This window comes from Podarcis liolepis (assembly GCF_965112155.1).
Source record: "Podarcis liolepis genome assembly, chromosome: 2".
Classification (NCBI taxonomy): Eukaryota; Metazoa; Chordata; class Lepidosauria; order Squamata; family Lacertidae; genus Podarcis; species Podarcis liolepis.
In genome coordinates, this window is record NC_139555.1 from 117,631,821 (window position 1) to 117,658,492 (window position 26,672).

Below are 26,672 nucleotides of genomic sequence, written 5' to 3' on the forward strand. Positions count from 1 at the left end.
CCACAGAGGTGCTTCTTTGCATAATGTGAAATGTGCTTTTCAGTGTATGGTTTTGGCCACAGCCTCGGTCTTTTAAGAGTTAAGATGACCGAGTCGGTTCCTAGACAGGCCTGGATGCCTCTCATTCCTGGAAAGAGAGAAGAGGGCGGCTTGGAATTTACTTCCTACTTTGCCTCCCCACGTGACCTGCCCTTTGAATTCCCCAGGTGTGGATTCAAGTGGGAGATATTTTTTTCACTAGCAGTGGGAGGGGGATCAGGTGAGTTTAGAGGGTAAGGGAGCTTTTAGGGAGTGGGGGCACCAGGGGGGGGGGAAATATCAAGGTAGGGGGTTTAAAGACCACCCTTTGCCCCCACCCTCCACTCTTGCCCAGATACATGGAGATTCCCCCCTTCCTTACTTAGACTGAGTCAGATGACTGGTCCACACTGAGTGCCCCCCCCCCCGGGAAACCCAGGTAGCTGGGCTGGTCCCCCGGGATGGCAGGATAGTGGTCAGGGTGGGTATCTGCAGCCAAGGCAGTGCTTTCATTTGCAGCCACTAAAATGTCACAAAATGATTTCCTTGGCAGCAGTGCGGCTGTGTCAGTAAAGCTGACCAGTGAGTCTCATGTCTGTGTGTTTGCCCTTTCGGTGCCTCCAGATCGCACCATTTAAAGTGCATTTCCCCACACCCACCCCAAGAATCCTGGGAGCTGTAGTTTGTTCAGAGTGCTGGGAATTGTAGCTGTGGGGGGGCTACAATTTCCATGCTATTTTGGGGAGGGGTCTGAAATTACGTGTGTTAAATTTGTTGGCTTCCCTCAAGGAATCCAGGGAATTATCGTTCGTTTAGGGTGCTGGGAATTGCAGCACCACAAGGGGCAAACTACAGTTCCCAGTGGTCCTGTGATGGGGTGTGTGTGTGTGGCTTTGAATGTGTGCTTGGCAACCAGCCTGCTGCTGATTTGCAGGAGGGATTTAAGTGCATATCAGAACTTTAGGTTTGCACATTTGAAAGTGGATGAAAGGGCTCTGTTTCTCTCAAGCAACAAATCTACTTTATAAAAGAGAGGATTTTTTGTGGTTAGGAGAATGAGAAGGAAATGTATTGAAAAACATCGTATAAATGAATGAGTGCTCTCCAGCAAAGTAAGGATGAATGCAGGACAAAGACTGATTGTCAAATAACTGTCCCATGAACAAATTAGAACAAATGCTCATTAAAGTCCAGATACAGGACCCATCTGCCCTATATATTTAAAACCATGGCTTCCCAGCAAAGCATCATGGGAGCTGTAGTTAAGGGTGCTGAGAGTTGTTTGAAGACACAATTTCCCCCTCACAGAACTACAATTCTTAGAGTAATCTAACAGTCAATTTCTCATCACAGGGGACTCTGTTAGCAGCAGCTCTCTGAGGAGAATAGCCTTCAGTGGTTTGTATGTTGCACTAAACCATGGTTTATTTGAATGTCTGAACACACATGCCACCAGCGGTATAACCATAATTTGTTAACCACAAACCATATTCATAAGCCATGGTTTATTACTAGCTTACAAACTTTGGATTGTGTTAATCAAATGTGACTGACAGCTTGCACTTCCCTTGCAATCCATTATTTGAATTTTTAGAAACAAAATCAACAGCACAGTCCTGTGCATGCCTTCTCAGAAGCTGGACTGAGCAAATCCGTCCTTTCCCCTCGCTGTGAATCGTTCCTCGCATGTTTGTATGCAAATCTGCCCGCTATAAACATTTCCCCCTTTTTTTAAAAAAAATATTTTTATTACATTTTTGAATACACAGTCAAAAATATAAAAGTCATAGATAGAAAACAAAAGATACAAAGAAAAAAGAGAAGAAAAGATAATCCAATTTTCAAAAACATTTTTCCATAACCAACCGGACTTCCTCACGTCTCCCCCACCATGCGTTCTTTACAATAAAAATGTCAGCAAATTATTACCTTATTTCATGTCTTAATTTGTACCTTTCAAATATTATACTTTTAAATTTAAAATACTTTTTGTCAATTACTTATACTTTAAATCAACCATAGTATTACTTTAAATTTCAACCTTTTCTTACTTATAACTTATTTTCCGGTTTCACCAAATCTAATCGCTGAAGCTAAAATTTCCAAATCGTGCAGTTTTTAACATTCATACAACTTATGATATTTTTGTAAATAGTCCTTAAATTTTTTTCAGTCCTCTTCCATTATTTCTTCTCCCAAATCTCGGATTCTGCCAGTCATTTCAGCCAGTTCCATATAGTCCATCAATTGCGTCTGCCACTCTTCCAGTGTGGGTAGATCTTGTGTCTCCTTAATGCAATGTTTTTTAACATGTTCCTTTCTCTAATAGATGTATTTAAGCAAATGTTTTGTATGCATGGCTGGAGAACAGCAGTGCAAAATTCAGAAAACGTTTCCAAAGAGAGCTGTGGTTTGGTTCTCATGTCATTTCAGAAAGGGCAGATTAGGTCCCGTTTGCTTTTAAATGCAACCTGGATCAAATTCCTCTATGTGCTCCCACCCTACTCCTCCTTTGGGAACTCTTAACACATTTATTTATCTGTCTATCTATCTCGGTAAGGGACTTCTCATGACTTAATTCCAGTTTTTCTTGTTTTGCTCAGCCCTGAGCACTGACCTCACGACCACATGACCTGAAAAGACAACATGGCCACCGAGGCTGGGGAAATAGCAGCCCTGGGTCTCCACCTCCGAGCTGCGCTAGAAAAGGGAAAGAAGAGGGAAGAATCGGACACTGCAGCTCTTGGAGCAAAGTGCCCTCCTGCCGCCTGAGCGGAGAGCCTGGGGGATTTGGAGAGAACAAATAATTCAGAGGAGGCAAAAGGGGAAGCAGAGGAAGGACCGCAACAGCACTGGGAAGCCCAATGGCGTCGTTTCCTGAAGGCAGTGGAGTCCAGGCAATCGGGAACCTCACCCATTGATGGTGCCAGGAGGGTGGCTGAACCCGGTCAGCAGCTTGGAGGGGAGAGACCAACCCAACAGGTTGCCAACAATAGTCAGTTGGCCCCAAACAAGGCAGGCTGCAAGATGCTGAAGGAGGAGCTTCCAGAGGAGGTCAGGGCTCTGGAAGCACAGTGCCAGTCCTTCAGGCAGTTCTGCTACCAGGAGGCCAAAGGCCCCCGAGAGGCGTGCAGCCAGCTCAGAGATCTTTGCCACCGGTGGCTGAAGCCTGAGAGGCACACGAAGGAGCAGATCCTGGAGCTGGTGATCCTGGAGCAGTTCCTGGCCATCCTGCCCTGTGAAGTCCGGACCCGGGTTCTAGAAGGTGGGCCAGAGACCTGCTTATGGGCTGTGTCCCTGGCCGAGGATTTCCTGCTGAGGAGGCTGGAGGAGGAGGAGGTGAGAGGCTTTGACGCTGGCAGTCCCATAGGGCAGAGCGCCTGGGCCATGGAGAAGAGCCATGGAGGAAAGGAGCTGTTCTAAAGCGTCCCAGAAATGGAGTCAGCGTGACAGGTGTCCTGTCACTTGCCCATCTAATTCTTAGCCGAGGACGTTGAAAAACAGAAAGCACAAGCTCAGGTTACCAGACGTAGGGGTGACATAGATTGAGAGGGATTGGTGTGTGTGTGTAGCCTTAATTGGAAGCACCGCCACTCTTACGAGGGAGACGTTCATCATCCCTTGCTGTGATTATTAAAGAATTCTAACTTTGTTCTGTAGCCTTATTAGACTTTACCGACTGGTGGGGTCTGCGTTGCTCCCGGGAGGGAGAAAGGAAGTCAACTGACACCGAGGTTGATTCAGAGAAAGAGTTTATTCTGCTCTCCGGATAGCAGAAGGCACTTGTGTAGTCAGTTCACAGCAAGTCCAAAGAAATGAGAAATTTCATGCAGTATATATATCCTCCAGGCACCCTCTCCCCTCTTCCCCAGGAATCCAACCCCGTCAGCTTATACACGCAAGTTGACATCACAGATGTTCCTGCTCCGGTACTCTTAACCATAAAAGGGTGTTCCTCTTCCTGTACTCTTGAACATATAGGGGTGTTCCTGTTCCTGTATTCCTTATCTTGGGGTAAGAAGGTCACCAACTCTAAGAGCCCTCCTGGCGCCATTTCCAGACTAAGTCTGTGCGTCAGAGTGTGGTCAGGATGTAAGATAAGACCCAGACGTGCCATCCCTGCTCCACTTTGGAATGGACAAGGCCATCCGTCATTACCAGCCTTCATGGACTGATAAGGGAGAGCACTTTGTTTATACAGCTGGGTTCCTGTTATGCATTTGCTCAACAGCTCAAGTTAAAGCATTTTAGAAATGCTCCCTTGGAGAAGGAAAAATGTGGATTTTGGGACCCGTTTCAGACTGACTGCTCAGTCAGGTTTTAAGTTTTGGAAACCCATTCCTTCAGTTCTGCTAATCTACTGCCAAGGCGCGGAGGAAGCCAATTCCTTGAAGCCTGACACTACCCCAGTAAAGTGTGGCCCAAAATTGGTCCCTATTTGGCCTGTAAGACTGTTTTCACCAAACTACGGCCACCTCATGTCACCTAAGACATCATAGATGACTTCAGGTAGAGGCAGGTAGAGCTGTGGCTGGATCTGCTGAATTCTCTGTGGGAATCTGATCATGCATGCAGCTGCTGCCTACAGAAAGCAGGGGTCAAGTCATCACCTGTCAACTGATGGGTGCCGAGTTGAAGCCTGATGGATTGATTACACAACCAAGTTTCCGGTGGACCAAGTTCCTGTGTTTTTTGAAGCCTTTGTTCTCCCTATGCTCAGTGCTTTCCTGTCGCTGAGCATAAGGCCTTGTGCTGCGGTTCGCATGCGTCTGGCCAACAGCTGTGCAAGGAACTTTGATGGGCGGGTGGGGCAGCAGCCCACCTGTCCATCACCTGATATCATGATGACATCACTTCCAGAAGGGTGGGGACAAATGTGTGGCAGGCAAAAACATTCCTCTTCACCCAGGCCTCTGGCTAAATAAACAATATAGGCCTTATAAACTGTGTGTTGGGGGCGGTATTATTTTGTTTGTCGTCATATTATGTATTTTTGTGTTTTTATACTGTAAACCACCTCGTGATCCTTGGATGAAGGTCAGTAGATAAATTTAATAAATAATAATAATCTGGCCTTCCATGCCAAAAAAAAGTTCCCTACCACTGTTCCTGCACAACTCAGAAAGAATATGGGTTATAAATGCCACTAGTAGATTTGGTGACTTAGCCAAAGTCATCCAGTGAGCTTCAGGGTTGATTATAAAGTTCTCATCTCATTATTGGACTGCTTGAAGAGTTTTGTACCGCTTGACGAGAAGGTTGTCCTGGTAATCGGTCTGTTAAGATATGAACTTGCTCCAGACTTATTGGTAAGCTTCACAGCCCAGGCAGTAAATAAAGGCAGGCCTTCTCACTCTGCCAAACAGTAGCGCTAGGCCATAATCACTCCCAGTTGACCCTGATTTCTGTTTACTCAGATGCCGTTCAAAGAGGAGGCTGATGAGTTTCCGAACACAGAGACAGCTCTGTCACAGGCTTGGGAAGGGACGCTCTTCGACGCGGTCAAACAAGAAGATGAAGCAGACGCCACTCTGTCAGGTAATGCTTTGTGTGTTGTTATTTATTATTTAAGGCATCTACACTTTAGCATGAGGGGAAAAACTTCTCCCTAACCACTTTCTTCACACCATGCAAAACTTTATAGACCTTTCTTCCTATATACATAAAAAGGTAAGGCTATCGTCACGCTGCAGTTTGCGTAACTGCCAATAGGGAGAACTTCACAACTATAAAGCCACCAACTTTTTAACATTTCCTCTTAGGAGAGTTTCACGAGCCTGCTCATCATTTGGGTTGCCCTTTACTGCAGCTTCTCCCTTTTTGAGATTTTTAAATTTATTCTTCCTGGGGGATGAGCCAAACTCATGTTAAGATGCTTTTCTTGCTCCAGGAGGTGATGAGAAGCCTGAGGAGTGGCAGACGAGTCGGCCGGAGAATTCTGGGGAACTGGAATTGTGTGGCGTTTGGGGCAAACAACACATTTTGTGCTGTCTGGATCAGCACAGGACAGCCCCTGAGAGCCAACAGAGGAGTTGTCCAGGAGGAGACAAATTATTTCAGCCCAGCCTTCCGGCACTTGAGAACCCCTGGCTAGGAGAGAAGCAGTATAAATGCCCCGTCTGCGAGAAAAACTTTAAACACAAGTCGACGCTGACAGTGCACAAGAGGACGCATACGGGAGAGAGACCCTACCGATGCTCCCACTGCGAGAAGAGCTTCATTCAGCGATCCACCCTCATCGTCCACGAGAGGACCCACACGGGGGAAAGGCCCTACAGATGCTCGGACTGCGGGAAGAGCTTCAACGAGAGGTCCGTCCTTGTCAAGCACAAGAGGACCCACACGGGCGAGAGGCCCTACAAATGTGTGGACTGCGAGAAAAGCTACAAGCAGCTCTCGGCCCTCGCCGCGCACGAAAGGACCCACACAGGGGAGCGGCCCTACAAATGCCCCGAGTGCGGGAAAAGCTTCACCCGCAGCTCGTTCCTCATTACGCACAAGAGGACCCACACGGGAGAGAAGCCATACGCGTGCACAAACTGGGAAAAGCTTCAGCCAGCGACCGCACCTGGTTATCCACGAGAGGACTCATTCAGGAGGGGGGCTTCTTTAGTGGTCGGGCTGTTGGGTAGCAATAAACTTGTTTCTTTTCCATATGGGTTTAGAGCAGCCTTTCTCAACCTGTGGGTCTCCAGATGTTGTTGAACTACAACTCCCATCACCCCTAGTTAGCAAGGCCAGAGCTCAGGGATGATGGGAGTTGTAGTCCAACAACATCTGGGGACCCACAGGTTGAGAACCGCTGGTTTAGAGTAATGTGCCATATCTGCAGCACTTGCACAGGAACTGCTTCACCTTTGGCAGTAGATAAGCAGAACAAAGGAAAAGGAGTCTTCTCACCAGTTAGAAACTTTAATGATCACAGCGAGAGAACAAAGAATCCATTTCCTAGGAATGACGGTGCTCCCAATTAAGGATTCCACCCACTTCCTCCCTAGTCACCCACGTCACTACAGTGTCTTTTAACCTGATCTCACAACCACTGTGCTTTCTGTGCTGCCACCTTCTGAGCTCTCCGTGACTTTGGGGAAGGAGGGTGAATGATGTCCAGAGACTGTGAATCTGTTAACCCTCTCTCTTCCAGTGTTTCTCCTCCTAGCTGTTCCCATCCAGTATGTCCCAGCTTCTGCCTTGTAAACTGAGTCCCTCTGCGAACCACCACTCCAAATCTATACTGTCCTCCTGCTCCTGGGAAGAGTCAGGATCCTGATCAGGAGCAGGGGGAGGCTCTCACCATTCCTACTCATGGCAGCCCTCCTCAGAACGGTCCAACACACTCATCAAATCCTTGTCCTGCCTTTTCCTGCTTGTTTCTGTTGCCACTGTAAGATTTAAGCAGGGTCCTTTACTTAAGGCAATCAGCCATTACTGGTTATAATCGGACAAGCAATGAAAGGGAAACAATAACAATAATAATAAAACTTTTTATTATTTATATGCCGCCCATCTGACTGGGTTTATATATTGCTTAATTGCCAAAGTTTCTAAGTGGTATACATCCAAATTAATTTTATTTATTCATTTCATAAATTTATACACCGTTGATTGCAAAAAAACCTTAAAGAGGTTATGAAAAGAATAAAGTTAAACACAACTATTTAAAACATTACATTTTTAAAAAAAGAATCAGTGAGAAACTAAAAAGCAAGTTAAAATACACATCCTTGTTCTACGAATCTGGATAGGGTTTCTAAAAGGTATTTATTTGTATACTAATAGTAGCACTTTGAACTTGGCCCAGTAGCAAATCAGCAACAAGCGCAGATCTCTGAGTATACGCTGACAATGCCTCCGCCCCGTCAGCAATCGTGCTGCAGCATTCAGCACCAACTGCAACTACTGGATCAAGCCCGAGGGAAGCCCCAAATTTCACATTCCAAAGCATACAATGGACAGCACCAATTACAATAAATCAGAAAATCATGGGAGGAAACTTAACATTCCTGCTCAAACAGAAAGGCCTTCGTCAAACACCTGAAATTTCAACAGGGAGAGAGGGGTCTTCCTAAACTCAGCTGGGAGGGTGTGCCACAGAATTGGACCCACAAATCTAGGGGATGTGAGCTGTACATCTGGACCGTGGAGAACCGCTAAGGGAGACTCCCCTGCAGATCTTGGAGACCAGGCAGGAATATCAAGGATTAGGCAGTCTTTTGAGTTATCCTGGCCCCAAGCTGCTAAGGGCCTTTAAAATTATTATGTGGATCTTGAACTCAGCCCAGTAGCATCCAGGCAGCCAGCCCAAGCTTTTGAGAGCCACAGTTACATGCTGGCAGAAGTGTGTCCCCATCTGCAGTCTATATATAGCTAGTCAACAGAGTTTTGCACCTCAACTGCCTCATAGACTTACAGTGGTGCCCCGCAAGACGAATCCCTCGCAAGACGGAAAACTCGCTAGACAAAAGGGTTTTCCGTTTTGGAGGTGCTTCGCAAAACGAATCTCCTATGGGCTTGCTTCGCAAGACGAAAATGTCTTGCAAGTTCCTGCGGGTTTTTATCCCCTCCCCCCCTTTTTCTAAGCCGCTAAGCCGCTTATCAGCTGATCCGATCAGCAGATAAGCCGCTAATAGCGCTAATCCGCTAATCCGTCAATGGGCTTGCTTCGCAAGACGAAAAGAATCACAGAACGGATTATTTTCGTCTTGCGAGGCACCACTGTACCAAGAAGAGTTGCTGTGCTCATTGGGCCAGCCGCTCCTGAGAGGACCTTGTTAATCCGAATAAAGTTTTGGCTTACCCTGTGTGATTTGGTGCCGGCTGGCTCCCAACAGATGCACTTTGTTAAAAGGTTTACTCTCCCCACTGCCACCCCATACAGCTTTTGTCATGTGCTTGGTATCAGCTGTCGCATTGCACAAAAGGGAGATTTCGCTCAACTATTAGTGTTTGCACAGTGGGGGAAGCTAGAAAAGTGTTTTTGAAAATAATTTTTTAAAAACAAATGCTGTCTGTTTCCCCCCTCTTTTTTGATGCCTTATATATACAGTTATACCTCGGGTTGCGAACATGATCCGTGCGGGAGGCATGTTCGGAACCCGCCGCATTCACAACCTGCAGCGCCGCACGCACGTGACATGATTCGGCGCTTCTGCGCATGATGTCATTTTGCGTTTCTACGCATGCGCGAGTGCCAAAATCTGGAAGTAACCCATTCTGGTACTTCCGGATTCGGCACAGTCTGCAACCCGAAAAGGCACAACCCGCAGGTATGACTGTATGTATATACTGTGGATGCTCAGGTTGCGAACGTGATCCATGCGGGATGCATGTTCGCAACCTCCAGCATTCGCAACCCACAGCGGCGCATCTTCCGGGTTTTGGCAGTCCGTAACCTGAAAAAACGCAACCTGAAGCGTCTGTAACCTGAGGTATGACTGTATACTCCCATTCTCAAACAGTTGACAGGCGTCCTCCAGAGGTTGCTGAACTGCAACCACAATCATGGCCGCCCTTCGGCCACATTAGCTGGGGCTGAGGGGAGTTGGGGGCCTAATGAAATCTGGAGGGCCATGATGTTTCCTGCCCCTTTGGGAGGGCCATGATGCTCTTAGACCATTTGAGAAAAAGACTTGGTGGACCAGGGAAAGCTCACCGGCCCCCAAAGGGTCTCAGGTGAACCATGAGGCTGAAATAACATCGGAAACACAAAACAAACCATCACGAAAGGGGGGGGGGGAAGGTGAAGCACACCATCTTGAGCAAAACATTTTTATTTCTTTATAAACACTCAAACGATGTGCTGCAAGAAAGGCCGATCCTGCTTCTGGAAAGCTTGTGAGGAAGGCGTAAGGAAAGGCGTGGGGAGAAAAGATGGCCGCTCCCCACTGGGGACTTGGTGGACCCCCAACCTTTTAGGATGCAGAAGCCTCTGGGAAAGGAGGCCCCACTCTTAGGTGTCGCCAGACAATAGCCTCTCAAGAGAGCTCTCTTCCATGTTGTCTACCAGCGTTCCCCAACAGGGTGCCCTCCATATAATTTTGGCGACTTCTCCCCTCATCCCCAGCCAACAGGAACTGTTCAAAGACATCTAAGCAGCAGCCCTCATAGCACCTTACAGAATTCAATTCCAGGGAAGTTTAGCGTTGTGTGAAGAAGGGCTCCTTTTTTCGTGCCCTGATGCCACATCCTCTGCCAATTTCACCGGGCTGAGTCCAGCTTTTCACGGCAAAGCGGGGAAAAAACCTTATTTACTCTTTCTACAGGCTTATACATCTCATGTCAATCATTTAAAAACGTTTAATAACCACCCTTCCTCCAAGAAAGCAACAGACCCAATTCACCAGCTTTGCCTTTCAGCCTCACAACCCTATGAGGACGGTTAAGCTCGCTGCATAAACTGGCAGATTTGAACCCAGGGCTCTGTCTGTGGTGACAGAGAAGGCGCTCCAATTTTAGGCCACCAGTCCTGCCAGTGAGCTACCAGACCCACTTCAAGGTATACTGGGCCCTACTCTGAGTAAACCCACTTGTTTTTTAAGTACATTGCTTTCAACAGTTCTACTGTGTTGGCCCCGAAAGACATCCTTTATATTGTTCCCTTACGACGATTTGTGCTTGTTATACACGATCGCACTTTGCACCTGGAAAAGGCTTTTTGGGGGGTGGATTTGAGTGCTTTGTTTATAATGCCAAGGTCACAGGTTCAATCCCCGTACGGGGCAGCTGGAAGTTCCTGCTTTGCAAGGGGTTGGACTAGATGGCCCTCAAGGTCTCTTCCAACTCTACAGTTAGAGGATTCTCTATGCCGTAGCTCTCTGCTGAAATCCTGCAACTTGTTTTGGTTCCACAACAGCATAAAAATGCCCCTCCAGACGGCAATTGTGCCATAACATCAGGAAGCATTGCAGAACAATTGATAACACAGAACGATGTGTGGAAGATCCAGTATAATTTTTCCATTTCATGCTCTATTATTGCATCAATGTCATGTTGCAAACTATACCCACACAAAAAATACACTGGGTCTGGAGGTGTCTTGTGATTAGCATGCTCCCAAAAGACATGTAGATTTCTCTCTTTCTCTCCTTCCTTCCTTCAATCTTGTCCACCAGATCCATCAGATTTGTCCACAAGGTCAATCTTAAACCAGGCACCAAGGGTGATGCTATTGCAGTTTTACTGACAACTGTTTTCTCTCTGGACCACTGAGCAGAGGTATTAAATATTGCTTGAGAATAAACAATCTTGGTAAGCCAACTAAAATATTCTGTCTACACCCATAAGGCCAGAAGAACGATGTCAGACACCACAAAAGCCCTTGGAGGGCTTTCTATCAGTGGCTTTTAGGGAGGTCTTCTGGGCTAAGTGCGTAGACTTACAAAACAAAAAACAGCCTACCTATATTATATTGGCTACTGGGTTTATTTTTTTAAAAAGCACCACTGCACCACCCAATATGTACTTAATCTGTTATTTTTTTCCATGTCTTTGGTTCTTCCAAAGGCCTAGAAGGGGTTTGTTGTATGTAGAACCCTTTTGACTGTTTTAAAAAAGTCAATTTATTGCTAATCCACAAGCAAAGCTGTCCACACTCTGCAGCCGAGAGTCAAGAAGAGCCATTGTGATTGTGTCAGCGTTGAACATGGCCAGTGAGATCAATGGCAGAGATGTTCTTTAGTTGTTTAGTCGTGTCCGACTCTTCGTGACCCCATGGACCAGAGCGCGCCAGGCCCTCCTGTCTTCCACTGCCTCCCACAGTTCTGCGCTGGATCCCAGTTCCCAGTTAGCCACTTCCTTGTTCCTGTGGGGCATTTTCCCAGTAACAATGAAGTGATTATAGGAGACAATCCTGCAAAATCTTAAATGCTGCCAGGTTGACGATGGAGCCAATTTATTTTCTGTTGCTCTACAGCAGGTATGGAGAACCTTTGGCCCTCCAGATATTGCCGGGAAGCATGGCCAACAGTCAGGGATGATGGGATCTGTAGTCCAGCAACACAGGGAGGGGCAAAGGCTCCTCCATTTCTGCTCTAGGAGACAGCACCCAAACCAACAGATTCAAATAAGAACAAAGAGAGATTTCGACAAAACATTTGGAAGAATGTCCTGAAACGTAGCTCTTTTGGCTGTGGAAAGGTCGGTTCTCCTGTACCATGCCAGCTGGTCATGGTGGGAACAACTGTTTAGAAATCAAAGCATGGGCTTTGATTTTCCTCTTCCCTCCCTGTCACCCTTTCCTCGTGCGTCGTGCTTTTTTTTTAAGATTGCAAGCCTGCTGGGTCAGGATTGACTTTTTCTTTGTGTGTAAAGCCACTCCAGGAGCCTTTTTGGATGAAGAGCAGGCTCCGTATAAATAAATAAAAATAAATGGCAGTACTTCTAAAGGGGCTCTGGCAAGGGGAGGTCCTTCCCAATGATGTATGTAAGAATAAGAGACCCAGAGTGTAGTGTTTTAATATTTCAGTATTAATTGCATTTAACCTTTCCACAAATGATTCCTATGTGTATTTTGAGACTCGCAAGCCTCCCTCCTATTCTGCATTCCACCTCTATCTAACCCTGAAAGTGTTACAAATCGTCATTAAGGGGGTTCTAGTTAGCACCAGAGTGTAAATCCAAACTTCTCATTGAAACTTCCTAGGAGAAAGGAGAAGGAAGGGAAGTGAGATAAGGGAAAGCATGTCAACAGCCCAAGGAAGACCTGGTTGCTAGAGAAACTGTGATAGGAGGACATTTGAGACCCATGGCCTAGGCACATATGGGTCACTCCAAGGTGATTGCAGGGGTGAAGATATGGAGCCATGTGTGTTTTAGTTCTGATGTCCTGTACCCTTTCCTGTTGTATGTAGAAGGATATTTATGTTTCAAGAATCTTTAGATCTTTAGTGGCTTTTCGTGTGCCGCCTATGAAACCCTTGTTCTGATGCTCCTTGCGCCAAAGGTCTTCTTAGGTGGCGGTTCGGCTAGAACAACCATGTTAAGTTGAGCTCTGCCCTATGGCAATACAGTGGTACCTCTGGTTACGTACTTAATTCGTTCCGGAGGTCCGTTCTTAACCTGAAACTCTTCTTAATCTGAAGCACCACTTTAGCTAATGGGGTCTCCCGCCGCACCACGATTTCTGTACTCATCCTGAAGCAAAGTTCTTAACCTGAGGTACTATTTCTGGGTTAGCGGAGTCTGTAACCTGGAGCATATGTAACCTGAAGCGTATGTAACCCGAGGTACCACTGTATCTATAATAATAAATGCCAGGCCCCTCCTGGATGCTGGACTTGGAATTAATTTCCTGGGTCCCATTTTTTATTTAAAAGGTGGTCCCTCACCTTCGTCACGAACAGAGCGGTGTGGAAGCAAATTCTTACCTTACCACACCAGTGGAGGTGCTAAGGGTTTTAGCTGGGAGCTTCTGAATGCAAAGCACGTACTCTAACCGCTGGTCCTACAGCCCTTCCTCTTTCTTGAAGAACACGATGGGCCGTGAGACCCTTGTATGGGCAGCAGAGGCCAAGGAAGAGCCCGCAGCAAGCACAGAGCCAGTTGCAAGCTTCTCTGCGGCCGCCACAGGTGCTGAAATCGCTATGGGGAGACTCAGAACTGTGGCACCATCAGGGCTGGCCGTTGGGCCCTGCAGTCTGGAGCCTCACACAGCAGAGTGAGCAGGAGGGATACCCAAACACAGCAGCGGCCAGCTTGCCACCTATGAAAGAAATACACATTCCCTCCAAAATGGATGTTCCCTGGACCACCCTTCTTTAGCATGAACATTGTCAACAACCTAAACAGCCTAGGTGCACCACTGAGGAGGCAGGAACCAGGAGGGGCAGAATGGGGGTAGGAAGGTTCTGGCCCCTCCAGCCTCCGTTCTCTGCCTGGCTGGTTGTATTTTTGGCAGGCATTTGAGCTGCCCCCCATACATGTGTTGGGTTTGTGATCCCGGCCTACAGATATTCATGGCAGGGGGGCAAGGGGAGATTAGGCTTGCTCACCTGCTGAAGAGAGATGGCTGCTGGCCATTAAGGGGTTCAGAAAGGAGAGGAAGAAGAGAAGAAGAGTTTGGCTTTGATATCCCGCTTTATCCCTACCCGAAGGAGTCTCAAAGCAGCTAACGTTCTCCTTTCCCTTCCTCCCCCACAACAAACACTCTGTGAGGTGAGTGGGGCTGAGAGACTTCATAGAAGTGTGACTGGCCCAAGGTCACCCAGCAGCTGCATGTGGAGGAGCGGGGACGCGAACCCCGTTCCCCAGATTACGAGACTACCACTCTTAACCACTACACTACAAAGGAAGCAGAGAAGTCCCTCCCTCCTCCTTCAAACCATTGAGAAATGCTGCTCTTGGCCAGAGCAAGCGGCTGGATTAGCAGACAGTGGAAAAAAGGAACAGAAAGCATGACGGAAGCAGGGCCAGCTCACCCATTGGGCTTGGTGAGACAGTCGCCTCAGGCGGCAGGCCAGAGATAGGCTGAGAGGGGTGGCAGATCTGCCCCCCCCACCAGAAGTGCGCCACTTGCTGCTTCCTGTCGTGTGACCTGGGAAGAGCGGGGCCACCTCCTCTCCAGCATCATATTCTCTCCCCTTTCAGCACACGGGTTTCCGTGGTCTGCCTCCAGTCGGCTCAGGTGGCAGCAGAGCGCCATTTTCTGTTTCGCTTCAGGTGGTAACATGTCTTGGGCCGGCCCTAGATGGAAGGGAGCGTGTGGGGGGTGGGTAGGAAACTAGCACAAGGGAGGTGACAGAAGTGGGGAAGGAGTCCGGCCTGCCGCCTCCCACAGCCTCTTTTGGACCAGCTCCCCTGTCAGGGACTGGCTGGATGAGGAGCAGTGGGGGAAGCCGCCTGACCAAGAGTCCCCCCCCCTCCATGGAAAGTGCAGAGGGAGAGGATTTGGCTCCTGGTGGTGGGAAACCGGCCACCACCCCAGAGGAGGGGACGAGCTGGGAAATACTGGAGGCAAGGAGCTCGAGGGATAGTGAAGAGGCAGAATCAGACAGGTGCTGCAGCACAAGGCAGGGACAGGAGTTAGACTTAAAAATAAACAAAATAAAGAATTGTCCAGTAGCACCTTATAGACCAACCAAGTTTGTTCTGGTATAAGAAGAGGAGGAGGAGTTTGGATTTGATATCCCACTTTATCACTACCTGAAGGAGTCTCAAAGTGGCTAACGTTCTCCTTTCCCTTCCTCCCCCAAACACTCTGAGAGGTGAGTGGGGCTGAGAGACTTCAGAGAAGTGTGACTGGCCCAAGGTCACCCAGCAGCTGCATGTGGAGGAGCGGAGACGTCAACCTGGTTCCCCAGATTACGAGACTACCGCTCTTAACCACTATACGACACTGGCTGTCATAAGCTTTCATGTGCATGCACACTTCTTCAGATACAGTGGTACCTCTGGTTGCAAACGGGATCTGTTCCGGAGCCCCGCTCGCAACATGAGCAGAACGCAACCTGGGTGCGCGCAGGTCATGATTCGCCGCTTCTGCGCATGTGCGTGATGTCATTTTGCGCTTCTGTCCATGCGCGAGTGGTGAAACCCGGAAGTAACCTTTTCCGGTACTTCTGGGTCACCGCGGGACGCAACCTGAAATTGCGCAACCTGAAGCAAACGTAACAAGAGGCATGGCTGTACACTGAAAAAGAAGTCACCAGACCCTTATATATAGTGGGAGGGTGCGGTGGGGTATTTCTCAGAAATGTGCATGCACACAAAAGCTTATACCAGAACAAACTTAGTTGGTCTATAAGGTGCTACTGGACAATTCTTTGTTTATTTTTATTTTGACTGCGTCAAACCAACACGGCTACCTACCTGAATCAGGAGTTAGACTTGGCAGTTCTCCCACAGAGCCACTCTTTACAGCTTCTCTGCTGACAGCTTGCAGGTCCCTCCCGCCCCAGAACAAGGCATTTATTGCATGTTGCTGAGCAGAGAGCCAGGCAGACACAGAGAGGGTCCCTTGCAGCTCACCGTAGACAGAAGGAGGGGCCTGACACAGAGGGCCAAGGAGTGAAGGGCGAGCTACAGGCCAGTCCGGGCAACTGCTTCATCAAGACAGGAGCAACCTTTAGGAGACTCGGTGTATTCTTTGTTCTGCTTTCCTTTTTCTCTGATCTGCAAACAACCTGCTCTCCTTGTCGGCTCCCAGACATCCCCTCTCTACCCGATCGATTGCTTTCGAAGGCAACAGAGGCTTTGGGGCACCTCTTTTTTGCCAAGGCCCTCACTCACAGAGATGCTCCCTTGTAGTCTTGCTATACAGTCTCTAACCAGTTTTTGTTTAGTACAAACAAAACAACCCCCCCGCCCCCCAAAAAAACCCTACCCCACCCACAGCCCGCCGACCTCTCAGTGGTGGTGCTTGATGAAGTTGGAGTTGTCGCTGAAGCGCTTCCCGCAGATAGAGCACTCGTAGGGCTTCTCTCCCGTGTGGATCCTCTTGTGGACGATGAAGTTGGAGTAGTCGTTGAAGCGCTTCCCGCAATCGGGGCACTTGTAGGGCTTCTCGCCCGTGTGGATCCTCTTGTGGCGGATGAGGCTGGAGCCCGTGTTGAAGCCCTTCCCACAGTAGGAGCACTTGTAGGGCTTCTCCCCAGTGTGCACCCGCTGGTGGATGAGGAAGGCGGCCCGGCTGACGAAGCTCTTCCCACACTCGGAGCAGTTGTACCACCTCTCCCCCGAGTGGATCCTCTCGTGCGCGATCAGGTTGGAGCGCCGCCGGAAGACCTTCCCGCACACATGGCAGGCGTTGTCCCTCTCGCCGGGGAAGAGGAGGGTCCCCGGCTGCATGCCGCTCTCGTCCAAGTCCTCATACGTCCCCTGGGAGTTGATGAACTTCCCTGCTTCCCGCTCCAGGCAGTTCCCGCCGTACAGCATCTCGGAAGCTTCCCCTGCACCGGGGCAGTGGGGAACGGTCTGTTCGACCCTTCCAGACAACATCCAACGTGGCTCCAGCTCTCCGGAAGCTTCCGGGTCATTCTTCTCCGGGCTGCACAACTTCTCGTCACCTGCTAGAAAGGGCAAAGGAATGGCGTTCATTAAGGACAGGGGTGGGGAAGTGCCTGTAGCCCTCCAAATGTTCATAGAAACAAAGAATCGTAGGAGTTGGAAGGGACCACATGGGCCATCTAGTCCAACCCCCTGCAATGTAATAGTCTTTTGCCCAATGTGGGGCTTGAACCCATAACAGTGAGATAAAGAGTCTGTCAAACACCAACTCCCATCAGCCCCCAGTGTGGGCAGTGGCTCTAGGATGAAGTCCTTTTCAATATGAAAATAATGATGATGATAATACAGTCATACCTCGGGTTGAAGTAGCTTCGGGTTAAGCATTTTCGGGTTGTGCTCCACGGCGACCCGGAAGTAACGGCTACTTCCAGGTTTCGCCACTCACGCATGTGCAGACGCTCAAAATGATGTCATGCGCAGAAGCGGCAAATTGGTACCTGCAGGCGTTGGTTGCATTCGCTTCAGGATGCGAACGGGCTCCAGAACGGATCCCGTTCGCATCCAGGGGTACCACTGTAATAATAAATCCCCACACATAGAAGAGTAGCACACAGGGAAATGGGCTCAATAGCATAGATTTCTCTCTGCCATGCTGCTGTTCTGAATACTGAGATTTGGGGTGGGGAGTTGTATCAAGGGGCTCCCTTGGGGGACAATGGACCCTCCACCACTGGAGGTTTTTAAACAGAGGTTGGCAGGTCCTCTGTCTGGGATTCTGCAGCTGGGATTCCTGCAATCCAAGGTTGGACTGGATGACCCTTGGCGGACCTTTCCAACTGTAAAACTTTATGATTCCAAGCTTCCCTCTGCCGCATTCCATACACGCACAAACACATATACACAGTCAGAAGTGGCACGTGCCAGCATTAGGCTGCCCTTCTTCCCTACTCGCGAGAAAACAAGGACAGCCTTGAGCTATCAGGCTTGGCAGGACGTCTCCCAAAGGCCACAAGGGGGGAAGAATCAGAGCAGGAGCACAAACTGGGCACTGAGCCCAGGGGAGTTTCGGAAGGGCTCTGACAGGGCGCTAGGGTCCTCCTGCCTCCTTTCCAAAGCCCAGTTAGTGCTTTCCCAGCTTTTGGCCTCGCACAGGGCACCATAGTACTCAAATAAGAGCCAAAGGTCCCAAGTTCAATCCCCAAAATTTCCAGGTAGGGCTGGAAGAGTTTTCTCTGCCCACCGAGCCACTGGCTATCAATGTTGACAATTCTGAGCCAGGTTGACCAATGGAGCCTCCTGCCTCCCATGTCCCCAGTCACTGGGGTGCAAAGGAGGCTGTGACGATGCTCAGTGCGCCACCGAGCAACCACGACCCCTCAGAGATCCTTACGCAGCAAGGGGGCGTCTCCTTCGCTTTCCTCCTTCATCCCTCCAAGCAGCGGCCTCTGCCAGGTGTTCAGAGGAGCCTTCTCTGCAGAGTCTTCCTCCACAAACGGGCGGATTGCCTGAAAACAGGGAATAGGATCTCATTCAAGGGGGCAGGAACAGTGGATGGATTCTCCCCCCCCCCCACGACTACCTTGCCAGCAGCACATCCGCAAAGGAGGAATCATGTTGCAGGGGTTCAGGCGCTACTGAACTCTCAAGCTGGATTACTGCAGCACATTCCCCATGGGGCTGCCCTTGTGTTGGAGCAAACGCTTATCCAAACAAGGAACTACTGGTGCCAGGGGCTGATCTGGATCGGAAGATTGGGGAATGCAATCCCTGCCCCCCCCCATTCTCAGAGTTTCCAGAAGCAGAGAAACAGGCAGAGATAGAAGCTGCAGAGTTGAGGGAGGAGCTACCGAGCTTTGGGATAGTAGCTAAGCAACCCGAAGGGAGGGAGCAGCTGGGCAATACATCAATTGAGAGTGGGGGGAGCTCCCTCCCTCCCCCTGAACTCAGAAGTCTGAGAGAGTCGGAGAACAGAGGAGGGACATCCCATTTGAGCCCTTCTTGCTGCGGAAGTGGGGAGGAGTCAGAGTAGGCAACTGCTATCCTTGCAGAGAGTTGCCACTCTGTGCTTGCAACATGATACTGCAATAAAAAGAGTACAAATCTACCAAATGCTCATTAATTCTTATCGGTGAGTTACCAAGAAGGGAGAAGGGAACTCCCGTACTTGACAACTGGTGAGTTATAACGTTAAAACGTATGTTATAAAAATGTGACACCAGAGCCGTGATCTGTCACCAATGGGAAATTGCACTGGGATATAGAGAGAATGGGGTTCTTAAAAATAATAATACAGTGGTGCCTCGCAAGACGAAATTAATCCGTTCCGCGAGTCTCTTCGTCTAGCGGTTTTTTCGTCTTGCGAAGCAACCCTATTAGCGGCTTAGCAGATTAGTGCTATTAGCGGTTTAGCAGCTATTAAAGGATTAGCGGCTTAGCGGCTAAAAGGCTATTAGCGGCTTAGAAAAAGGGGGGGAGCGAAAAAAAATCGGAACACTTGCAAGACGAAAACGTAGGGAAAAGCCCATAGGGAAAATCGTCTTGCGAAGCAGCTCAAAAATGGAAAACCCTTTCGTCTAGCGGGTTTTCCGTCTTGCGAGGCATTCGTCTTGCAGGGCACCACAGTAATAGCATTTTCCAGATCAGTGTAGCCAAGGAGTGCTTTCAAGCAAAAAGTCAGGCCAGCAACCCACTAGGTGCCTAACTATAGTGGCAAAACTAGCAGCATCTAGCCTGCTATTCTGGGCAGCCCTCAATAATTCAAGTGCATTGCTAAGGGAGGGGAAACCGAGGGAAAGAGGTTACAGCTCAAAGGGTAGAACATTTGCTCTCTGTGCAGACAGTCCCAGTTTTAAGCCCTGGAATCTCAGGAGGGCTGGGAGAGACCCCCACCTGAAACCCTGGAGAGGCTCTGCCGTCAGCGCGGACAATGCGTAGCTAGAAAAACTAATGCCTGACTTGACGCAAGGCATATTTCAGTTGAGTCTAAATCAGCACTTTATAATATCCAGAATCGCAAGTCTTCCTCTTCCTCTTGCCTTCGTTTTCCTCTTGAGTCTTCTTCGCTCCCCATCCCCCTTTAAACCCAAAGCTTGCCCCTCCCCTCTTCCCAAGAAACCTCCGGTCCCCAGTGCCCTCCCCACCTCCAGGGCCAGCCAGACTCACCTGCTGCTCTCCCACCCGCCCCTCGTCCTCCCGCTGCCTCAGCAGGAAATCTTCCGCCAGAATCACCGCCTGGGTGCAGGTCTGTGGGCCGCAATCCCGAACCCAGCTCTGCATCTTCGTGGGCAGGATGGCCAGGAACTGCTCCAGGATGACCAGCTCCAGGATCTGCTCCTTGGTGTGCCTCTCCGGCTTCAGCCACTGGTGGCAAAGCCTCCGGAGGTGCCGGCAAGCTTCGCGGGGCCCTTCCGCTTCCTGGTAGCCAAACCGCCGAAAGAGGCGGCACTCTTCACGCGAGCTGGCAGCCTCCTGGGCCTTCCTGCAGTCCGACTTGTCTTTGGCCAGGAGGCCCCTCTCGGCCTGGGAGGCTCCTCCGCTCAGACCAGGCAGGGTTTGGGAGTCTGGCTCCCACCTAGGCCGCCGGCTGGTGTCAGCCATCCTGTCAAAAGGGGTCAGGGAAGTCTGTGCACTGTTTCTCGGGAGCTGCGGGCTGCCCCCCACCGCATGGGGGGACTCCAAGGCCTTCAGGAACTCCTGCAGCTGAGATTCCCACCGCTGCTGCAGGCCTTTGCGGGGCTCCCGGATCGCTTCCTCGGGGACAGTCCTTTCCCAGAAATCCCGGATGCTCTCCGCACGGATGACACAAGGCCCCCTCCCTCCGTCTTTCCCCGCCTCGGGCCCCGCGGGGCTCTGCTCTCCCACCCTCTTCTCTCGCTCGGCCTGCTGAAGACCTGGCGCCGACGTATCTCTGGACTCCGCAGCCATTTTCACCCCCACCCCACCCTCGGTCGATTCTGTCGGTCAGCCCTGGCAGCACCACCAAGTCCTGAACTCTCAACGCAAGGAAGTTGTGTGCAGGGGGAAGCAAACGCTGAACAGGCCTGGCCCCTGAAACAGAGAAAAACCAGAGGCCAGAATCAGAGCAAACTTAGTCAAGGGCGGACAGCCTTTTCTACCCAAAAGCCAGGTTACCTCGGAGGTCATCCTTTGCGGGTCGCAGGTGGTCAGAGCCAGGACTGATGATGGGCACAGCCAGAGGCAAATAATGTTATAGATCATTTAATCTGAAATAAAAACTGCCCAGTTTCCAATTCTTCCCATGGCCAGCTCAGATTAGAGTTCATAAAGCTACACAGGTCTGCTCAGGAGTAAGCTCCACTGGCTGTGCTGGGATTCTCAGAAAAGCATATCGATGCCTTTTTTTTTAAGTTCAATAGAAAAAAGCTACTGTTCTGGAGAATTTAAGAGCATAAGAAGAGTCCGGATCAGGCTGATGGCCCATCTACAGGTAAAACTCAAAAAATTAGAGTATCGTGGAAAAGTTCCTTTATTTCAGTAATTCAACTTGAAAGGTGAAACTAATATATGAGATAGACTCGTGACATGCAAAGCGAGATATGCTTCCACTTCTCAGAGGTCCAATATTGCCCCATCTGCAATCCTTGTTTTGCTGATTTCATTGAATATTCTAATTTTCTGAGATGGTTAATTTGGGGTTTTCATCAGCTGTACGCCATGATCATCACAATGATAACAAATCAAGGCTTGACATATCTCGCTTTGCATGTCACGAGTCTATCTCATATATTAGTTTCACCTTTCAAGTTGAATTACTGAAATAAAGGAACTTTTCCACGATATGCTAATTTTTCGAGTTTCATCTGTAGTCCAGCATCCTGTTCCCACAGTGGCCAGCCAGATGCCTGTTTGAAACCTACAAGAAGCAGGACCCAAGCAAACACGACCCACTAGTAGTTTCAAGCAATCAGTGTGGCCAAGGGTTTGGAAAATAAGTCCTAGGGAGAACCCTCAAAAGAGCTGATGTCACAGCCACACCATCCATTTAAAGCACAGGGCTTCCCCCCAAAGGATCCTGGGACCTGTAATTCTCCCCTCACAGCACTGCAATCCCCAGCACCCTAAATGAACTACAGTTCCCAGAATTCTTCCGCAGGGGGAGCCAGGAGCTTTAAATAGTGTGGTGTGAATCAGTTAGCCTTGAGAAAACAAGACACCCTCTTCAAACACCTGAGAAGCTGTCACATAGAAAAGGGGAGGACTAGATCTAATGGGATCAGGTTATAGGAGGGCTGATTACAGCTGAAGGACAGGAAGAACTTCTTGATGGTAAGAGCAGTCGCACAATGGGACCAATTCCTAGAGAGGCTGGTGCGCTCCCTCTGGCTGGAGGTTTTCAAGCAGAGGTTTCTGGTTGGGAATAATCTAGTTCTGGGTTTCCTGCTTCAAGCAAGGGAATTGAACTAGATGGCATACAAAGCTCCTCTCAACTCTTTTGATTCTTGACTCATAAATAACCTTACCTTCTAATAATAGGAGCGGAGACATAGCTATCCAATTCCTACACTATGCAGAATTTTATGAACGTCAGTCCTTATTTTTATTTACTACTGAATTTTGAATGAATAAAACTCTGTTTACCCATAGGTCAACCCAATACAAATACAGCAAACCATCATTTTAACCTATTTAGCAAACAAATGCATACAAGAAACAGATCTCCAAGATCTCTTTCCCAGTTACTCAAGAGTCAGTTCAGAACCTAAGTATCTATGTAGATCCAACTTGGACTACCCACAACCCTCGGATTTCTATGCTTATCTGAGAGTTATGTTCATCTCCACTAGTTCTTCCAAGGATAGCTGTCAATTACTGGACCGGCTTTGCTGCCCAACTAATTTCTACCAAGATATAATGCAGGGCTCAGAAAACCTGTGACTCCAGCTGGTTTTTGGGGGGACTGCAACTTTTACCTGCCTCAGCAGCCGGGCCAATGATCTGGGGTGATGGGAGTTGTGGTCCAGCAATATTTAGAGGAGCACAGGCTCCACATCCCTACTATAGCATCATGGAAGTGGAAAAGGGACCTGTGGGTCATCTAGTCCAACCCCTGCTAGGTGCTAGAAATCCAGAACTAGAACCTTCCCCCAAAATATGTCTGCCCAGCCTCTGCTTGAAGACTTCTAGTGACAGAGACGCCACTACTGCTCTAGGTATATACAGGGTGAGTCCTTTAAAAGAGGCCCCATGGATACAGAATACACATGTTCCACGGGGCCTCTTTTTAAAAGACTCACCCTGTACGAAACTGATTTATCCCGAGTCAGACCATTGGTCCGTCTAGCTCAGTGTTGTCTAAACTTGCCAGCAGCAGCTCTCTATGATATTCCCAGTCCTAGGTAAAGGTAAAGGGACCCCTGACCATTAGGTCCAGTTGTGGCCGACTCTGGGGTTGCGGCGCTCATCTTGCTTTATTGGCCGAGGGAGCCGGCGTGCAGCTTCCGGGTCATGTGGCCAGCATGACTAAGCCACTTCTGGCGAACCAGAGCAGTGCACGGAAACGCCGTTTACCTTCCCGCCGGAGCGGTACCTATTTATCTACTTGCACTTTGAGGTGCTTTCGGACTGCTAGGTTGGCAGGAGCAGGGACCGAGCAACGGGAGCTCACCCCGTCACGGGGATTCGAACCGCCGACCTTCTGATCGGCAATTCCTAGGCTCTGTGGTTTAACCCACAGCGCCACCTGCGTCCCTACCCGAAGTTAATCAGGGTTCGAAGCTGGGAACTTCTCCATGCAAAGCAGATGCCCTTCCCTGCTGTAACTGGTTCCATTTTCAAACTAGGAAATCGGCCCCACTGCCAAGCTCCTCTTACCTCCACTTTCAGAGGCAGTGTGTGCCTCTGAATGTCAGTTGTTGGGAATCACAAGTTGGGGAGAGCAGTGCTGTCGCACTCGAGTCCGGCCTCTGGGCTTCTTTATGAGGATTCTGGTTAGCCCCTGTGAGCACAGGATGGGACCTTTGGCCTGATCTTACGTTCCAGGAGAAGGAGGCAGAGGCGCGGGCAGGTGTTCCAAGGGCTCACCATAGAGGGGGGAAGCGGAGGAAGGACCGCAAGCGCTTCTCCCATAGATTTGTAGTGGTAGACTAGCATAGATGGTCTGATCTGCGGGTTTACTTCAGGCGCTATTCCCTCCCCCCTCCTCCTGCCCCGCCTGATGGAACTGAGAGCTGCAGATGGAGCACGAGAGAAAAGATACAGAACTGCAGCAGCATCTTCATAGCTTGGACTTCGTTTTGCATGAAAAGTGGTTGCTGCTTGTAGTTATTTAATTGCAGTGTTTCATCAGCTGGTGTCTTGAGCAGAAACCTCTGGAAACGAAGGGCTAAAAACCAGCGCTGCTCTCCCAAATTATCTGGTCCCTTTTAACTTCGCATTTCAGCTGGTTGACTAAAATCCCTTATTTTGGCTGCCGATCCCTAATTTTCAAGGCTGCTGGTCCCTTATTTTCAAATCTGTAAGTTGACAGCTATGCCCTGAACCTGCCGGCGTCCACAACTCATACCCCCTGGCCAGGGTCCATCCAAGACCTCCTGCAACCCCACTGCAAAAGTGGCCACATCCTCCTTTAAGAGCAGCACCCAGGACTTACTAGCAGGATCTGCACGTGCAAAGTTTGAGGGCTTTTATGTTAATTAATTTGCATATTGCCTTGATCAAACAGCACAGAGGGAGGAAAGTGACCACCTTCTGCAAATCAAGCAGTTCTTAAAAGGCAGAGGAGCAGGAGTTAAAGGGAGAAGTTGGCAACCTCTGAGCTTGCAAAGTAGCCCAGCCCCCCCCCCGCTCCCTTGGGCTTCCTGCCCATTTCCCACCTCCCACCCTGGATCCCTCCCCCCACAACTGCCCCCCAAGAGGATCACTTACCCGCTCCACCCCACCCCAACTCACCTGATCTCCCCCTCCCCAGGAACAAGCACGGAAGGATCTGGGAAATTCAAAGGCCACTTAGCCACGGTGGGCGGGGCAGGAAGTGACCGCCACTGTTTACATCCCGCCCTCCGGCCACAAACATCCGGTCCGCTCTAGGAAACCCAACCGCGCCTCTTGTTCGTTTTAACCTCTTAGAAAGCGAATAATTCAATTAAGTGAATTACAAAGCGGGGTTTGCTATTGATGGCTGAAATACATTCTTCCTGGCAGCTCTGGAATTGTGAGCTGCGAGAGAGAACCACGCAGGGCCTCTTTTTGGGGTAGATAGGAAGCCTGCTTGTGCCGGTCAGAATCCTTGTCCGCCTGACCCAGTGTTGCCTGCTCTGGCTGGCAGCAGCGCTGCAGGGTGTCAGGCGGAGGAGGGAAGGGCTGGGGGCCACAGGGCGGGAGAAAAGCCTTGCTTCTGGGGCTCCTCCCGGGCATCTGGTCGGGCCCTGTGAGAACCAGAAGCTGGCTGCCTTTGGCCTGATCCAGGGGGCTCTTTGTACGCCTTTTCCACGCTCCCCCTTCTGATATTTCAATTTGATAGACTGATTTAATTCATACACCGCCCTTCATCCGAAGATCTCAGGGCAGTTCACAGCATAAAAATATAAAAATATAAAAATGATGCCTTTCTTAAACAATTGCACTGTGAGTCCGAAAAAGCTGGAGGTCTCTGACGTAGCAATCACCTTCCCATTCATCTGTCCCCTGTTGGCTGCGATCACTGTCATTTATATAAAGGGCGAAGGACCTGCTGTCCTCAAGATAATATTGGAACCCCCATACCCATCATCCCTGATCATTGGCCATACTGGTTTTGGCCGACGGGAGTCCCCCAACATCTGGAGGGCCACAGGTTCCCCATCCCTGGCTTAACTGCATCCCCTCTGGATTCTCTCTCAATGGCAGTACCTTTTTAAATTTACATATCAAAACCTTGAGAGTCCTGGGATCATAGACTTGGGGAGGGATCCTCAAAGGCTGTTTACTCCATCCTCCTGGCAAGGCAGGGGCAAGCCACAGCTACAGCATCCTGGCCATAGCTGTCAACTTTTCCCTTTTCTTACGAGGAATCCTATTCGGAATAAGGGAATTTCCCTTAAAAAAGAGGAAATGTTGACAGCTATGATCCTGGCTAAGTTGGTATCTGGCCTCTAACAGAGGCTTATGCCAAGATGCTATTTTCCACTGTCAAAAGTAGCACTTAACATTTCAGTTCTTCCAAACGTTAAGTCAAAATTTCTCTTTTTGTTGGTATTTGAACCCACTGGATGCTACCCCTGCAGTATACATGGAGGAGCCTTCAACCTTCCAGATGTTGCTAAACTGCAAATCCTATCATCCCTGGCCATGCTTACTGAAGACATTTGAAGGGCCTAAGGTTTCCATACCTGCTGTAGAGTAGCAAAAAAATTTTCCTTGTGAGTTCCCTCCAAAATTTTCCTCTTCCCCCAACATAGAAAAAGATGACACATTTGGTAAGTTAATTGTTTACTTACAACCTCTCTGAAGTTGAGATTCATGTGCTTCAGAATAGATTGCACAGGCAGTTACAAAGTTCCTAAATTATGGGTATAGGAACTCATGAATGGCTTCTTAGAGCCATGCGGTCTGAGCTTGGAATAATAATAATAATAATAATAATAATAATAATAATAATAGTTATTATTATTACCACCACCCCCATCGTTCAGCCCAGATCTGAGGTCCAGCTCCAAGGGCCTTCTGGCGGTTCCCTCACTGCGAGAAGTGAGGTTACAGGAAACCAGGTAGAGGGC

At 49.2% G+C, this 26,672-nt stretch overlaps 3 protein-coding genes across 4 annotated transcripts in view; 1 reads left to right on the forward strand and 2 right to left on the reverse strand.

Annotated features, from left to right (window-relative positions):
* The window catches only part of LOC310701488 (zinc finger protein RFP-like), a 221,327-nt gene that overhangs the window by 282 nt on the left and 194,373 nt on the right, over nt 1–26,672 (reverse strand). The window lies entirely within an intron of this gene.
* On the forward strand, nt 50–7,704 carry LOC310701707 (zinc finger and SCAN domain-containing protein 21-like). The gene is made up of 4 exons (XM_083492994.1): nt 50–259; nt 2,622–3,357; nt 5,436–5,556; nt 5,909–7,704. Exons 2-4 carry the CDS (start codon nt 3,046–3,048, stop codon nt 6,721–6,723), a joined length of 1,248 nt encoding a protein of 415 aa, XP_083349120.1. The 5' UTR covers nt 50–259; nt 2,622–3,045; the 3' UTR covers nt 6,724–7,704.
* Nucleotides 7,488–24,966, reverse strand: LOC310701566 (uncharacterized protein). 2 transcript variants are annotated; one of them, XM_083492675.1, is made up of 6 exons: nt 24,868–24,966; nt 20,122–21,006; nt 18,350–18,464; nt 13,877–17,021; nt 8,735–13,717; nt 7,488–8,423 (listed from the first exon to the last, which is right to left on the reverse strand). In XM_083492675.1, exons 2-4 carry the CDS (start codon nt 20,881–20,883, stop codon nt 16,360–16,362), a joined length of 1,539 nt encoding a protein of 512 aa, XP_083348801.1. In that variant the 5' UTR covers nt 20,884–21,006; nt 24,868–24,966; the 3' UTR covers nt 7,488–8,423; nt 8,735–13,717; nt 13,877–16,359. The 2 variants fall into 2 exon arrangements, with proteins under 2 accessions (XP_083348801.1, XP_083348802.1); XM_083492676.1 differs by lacking the exons at nt 7,488–8,423; nt 8,735–13,717 and having other exon boundaries at nt 16,348–17,018.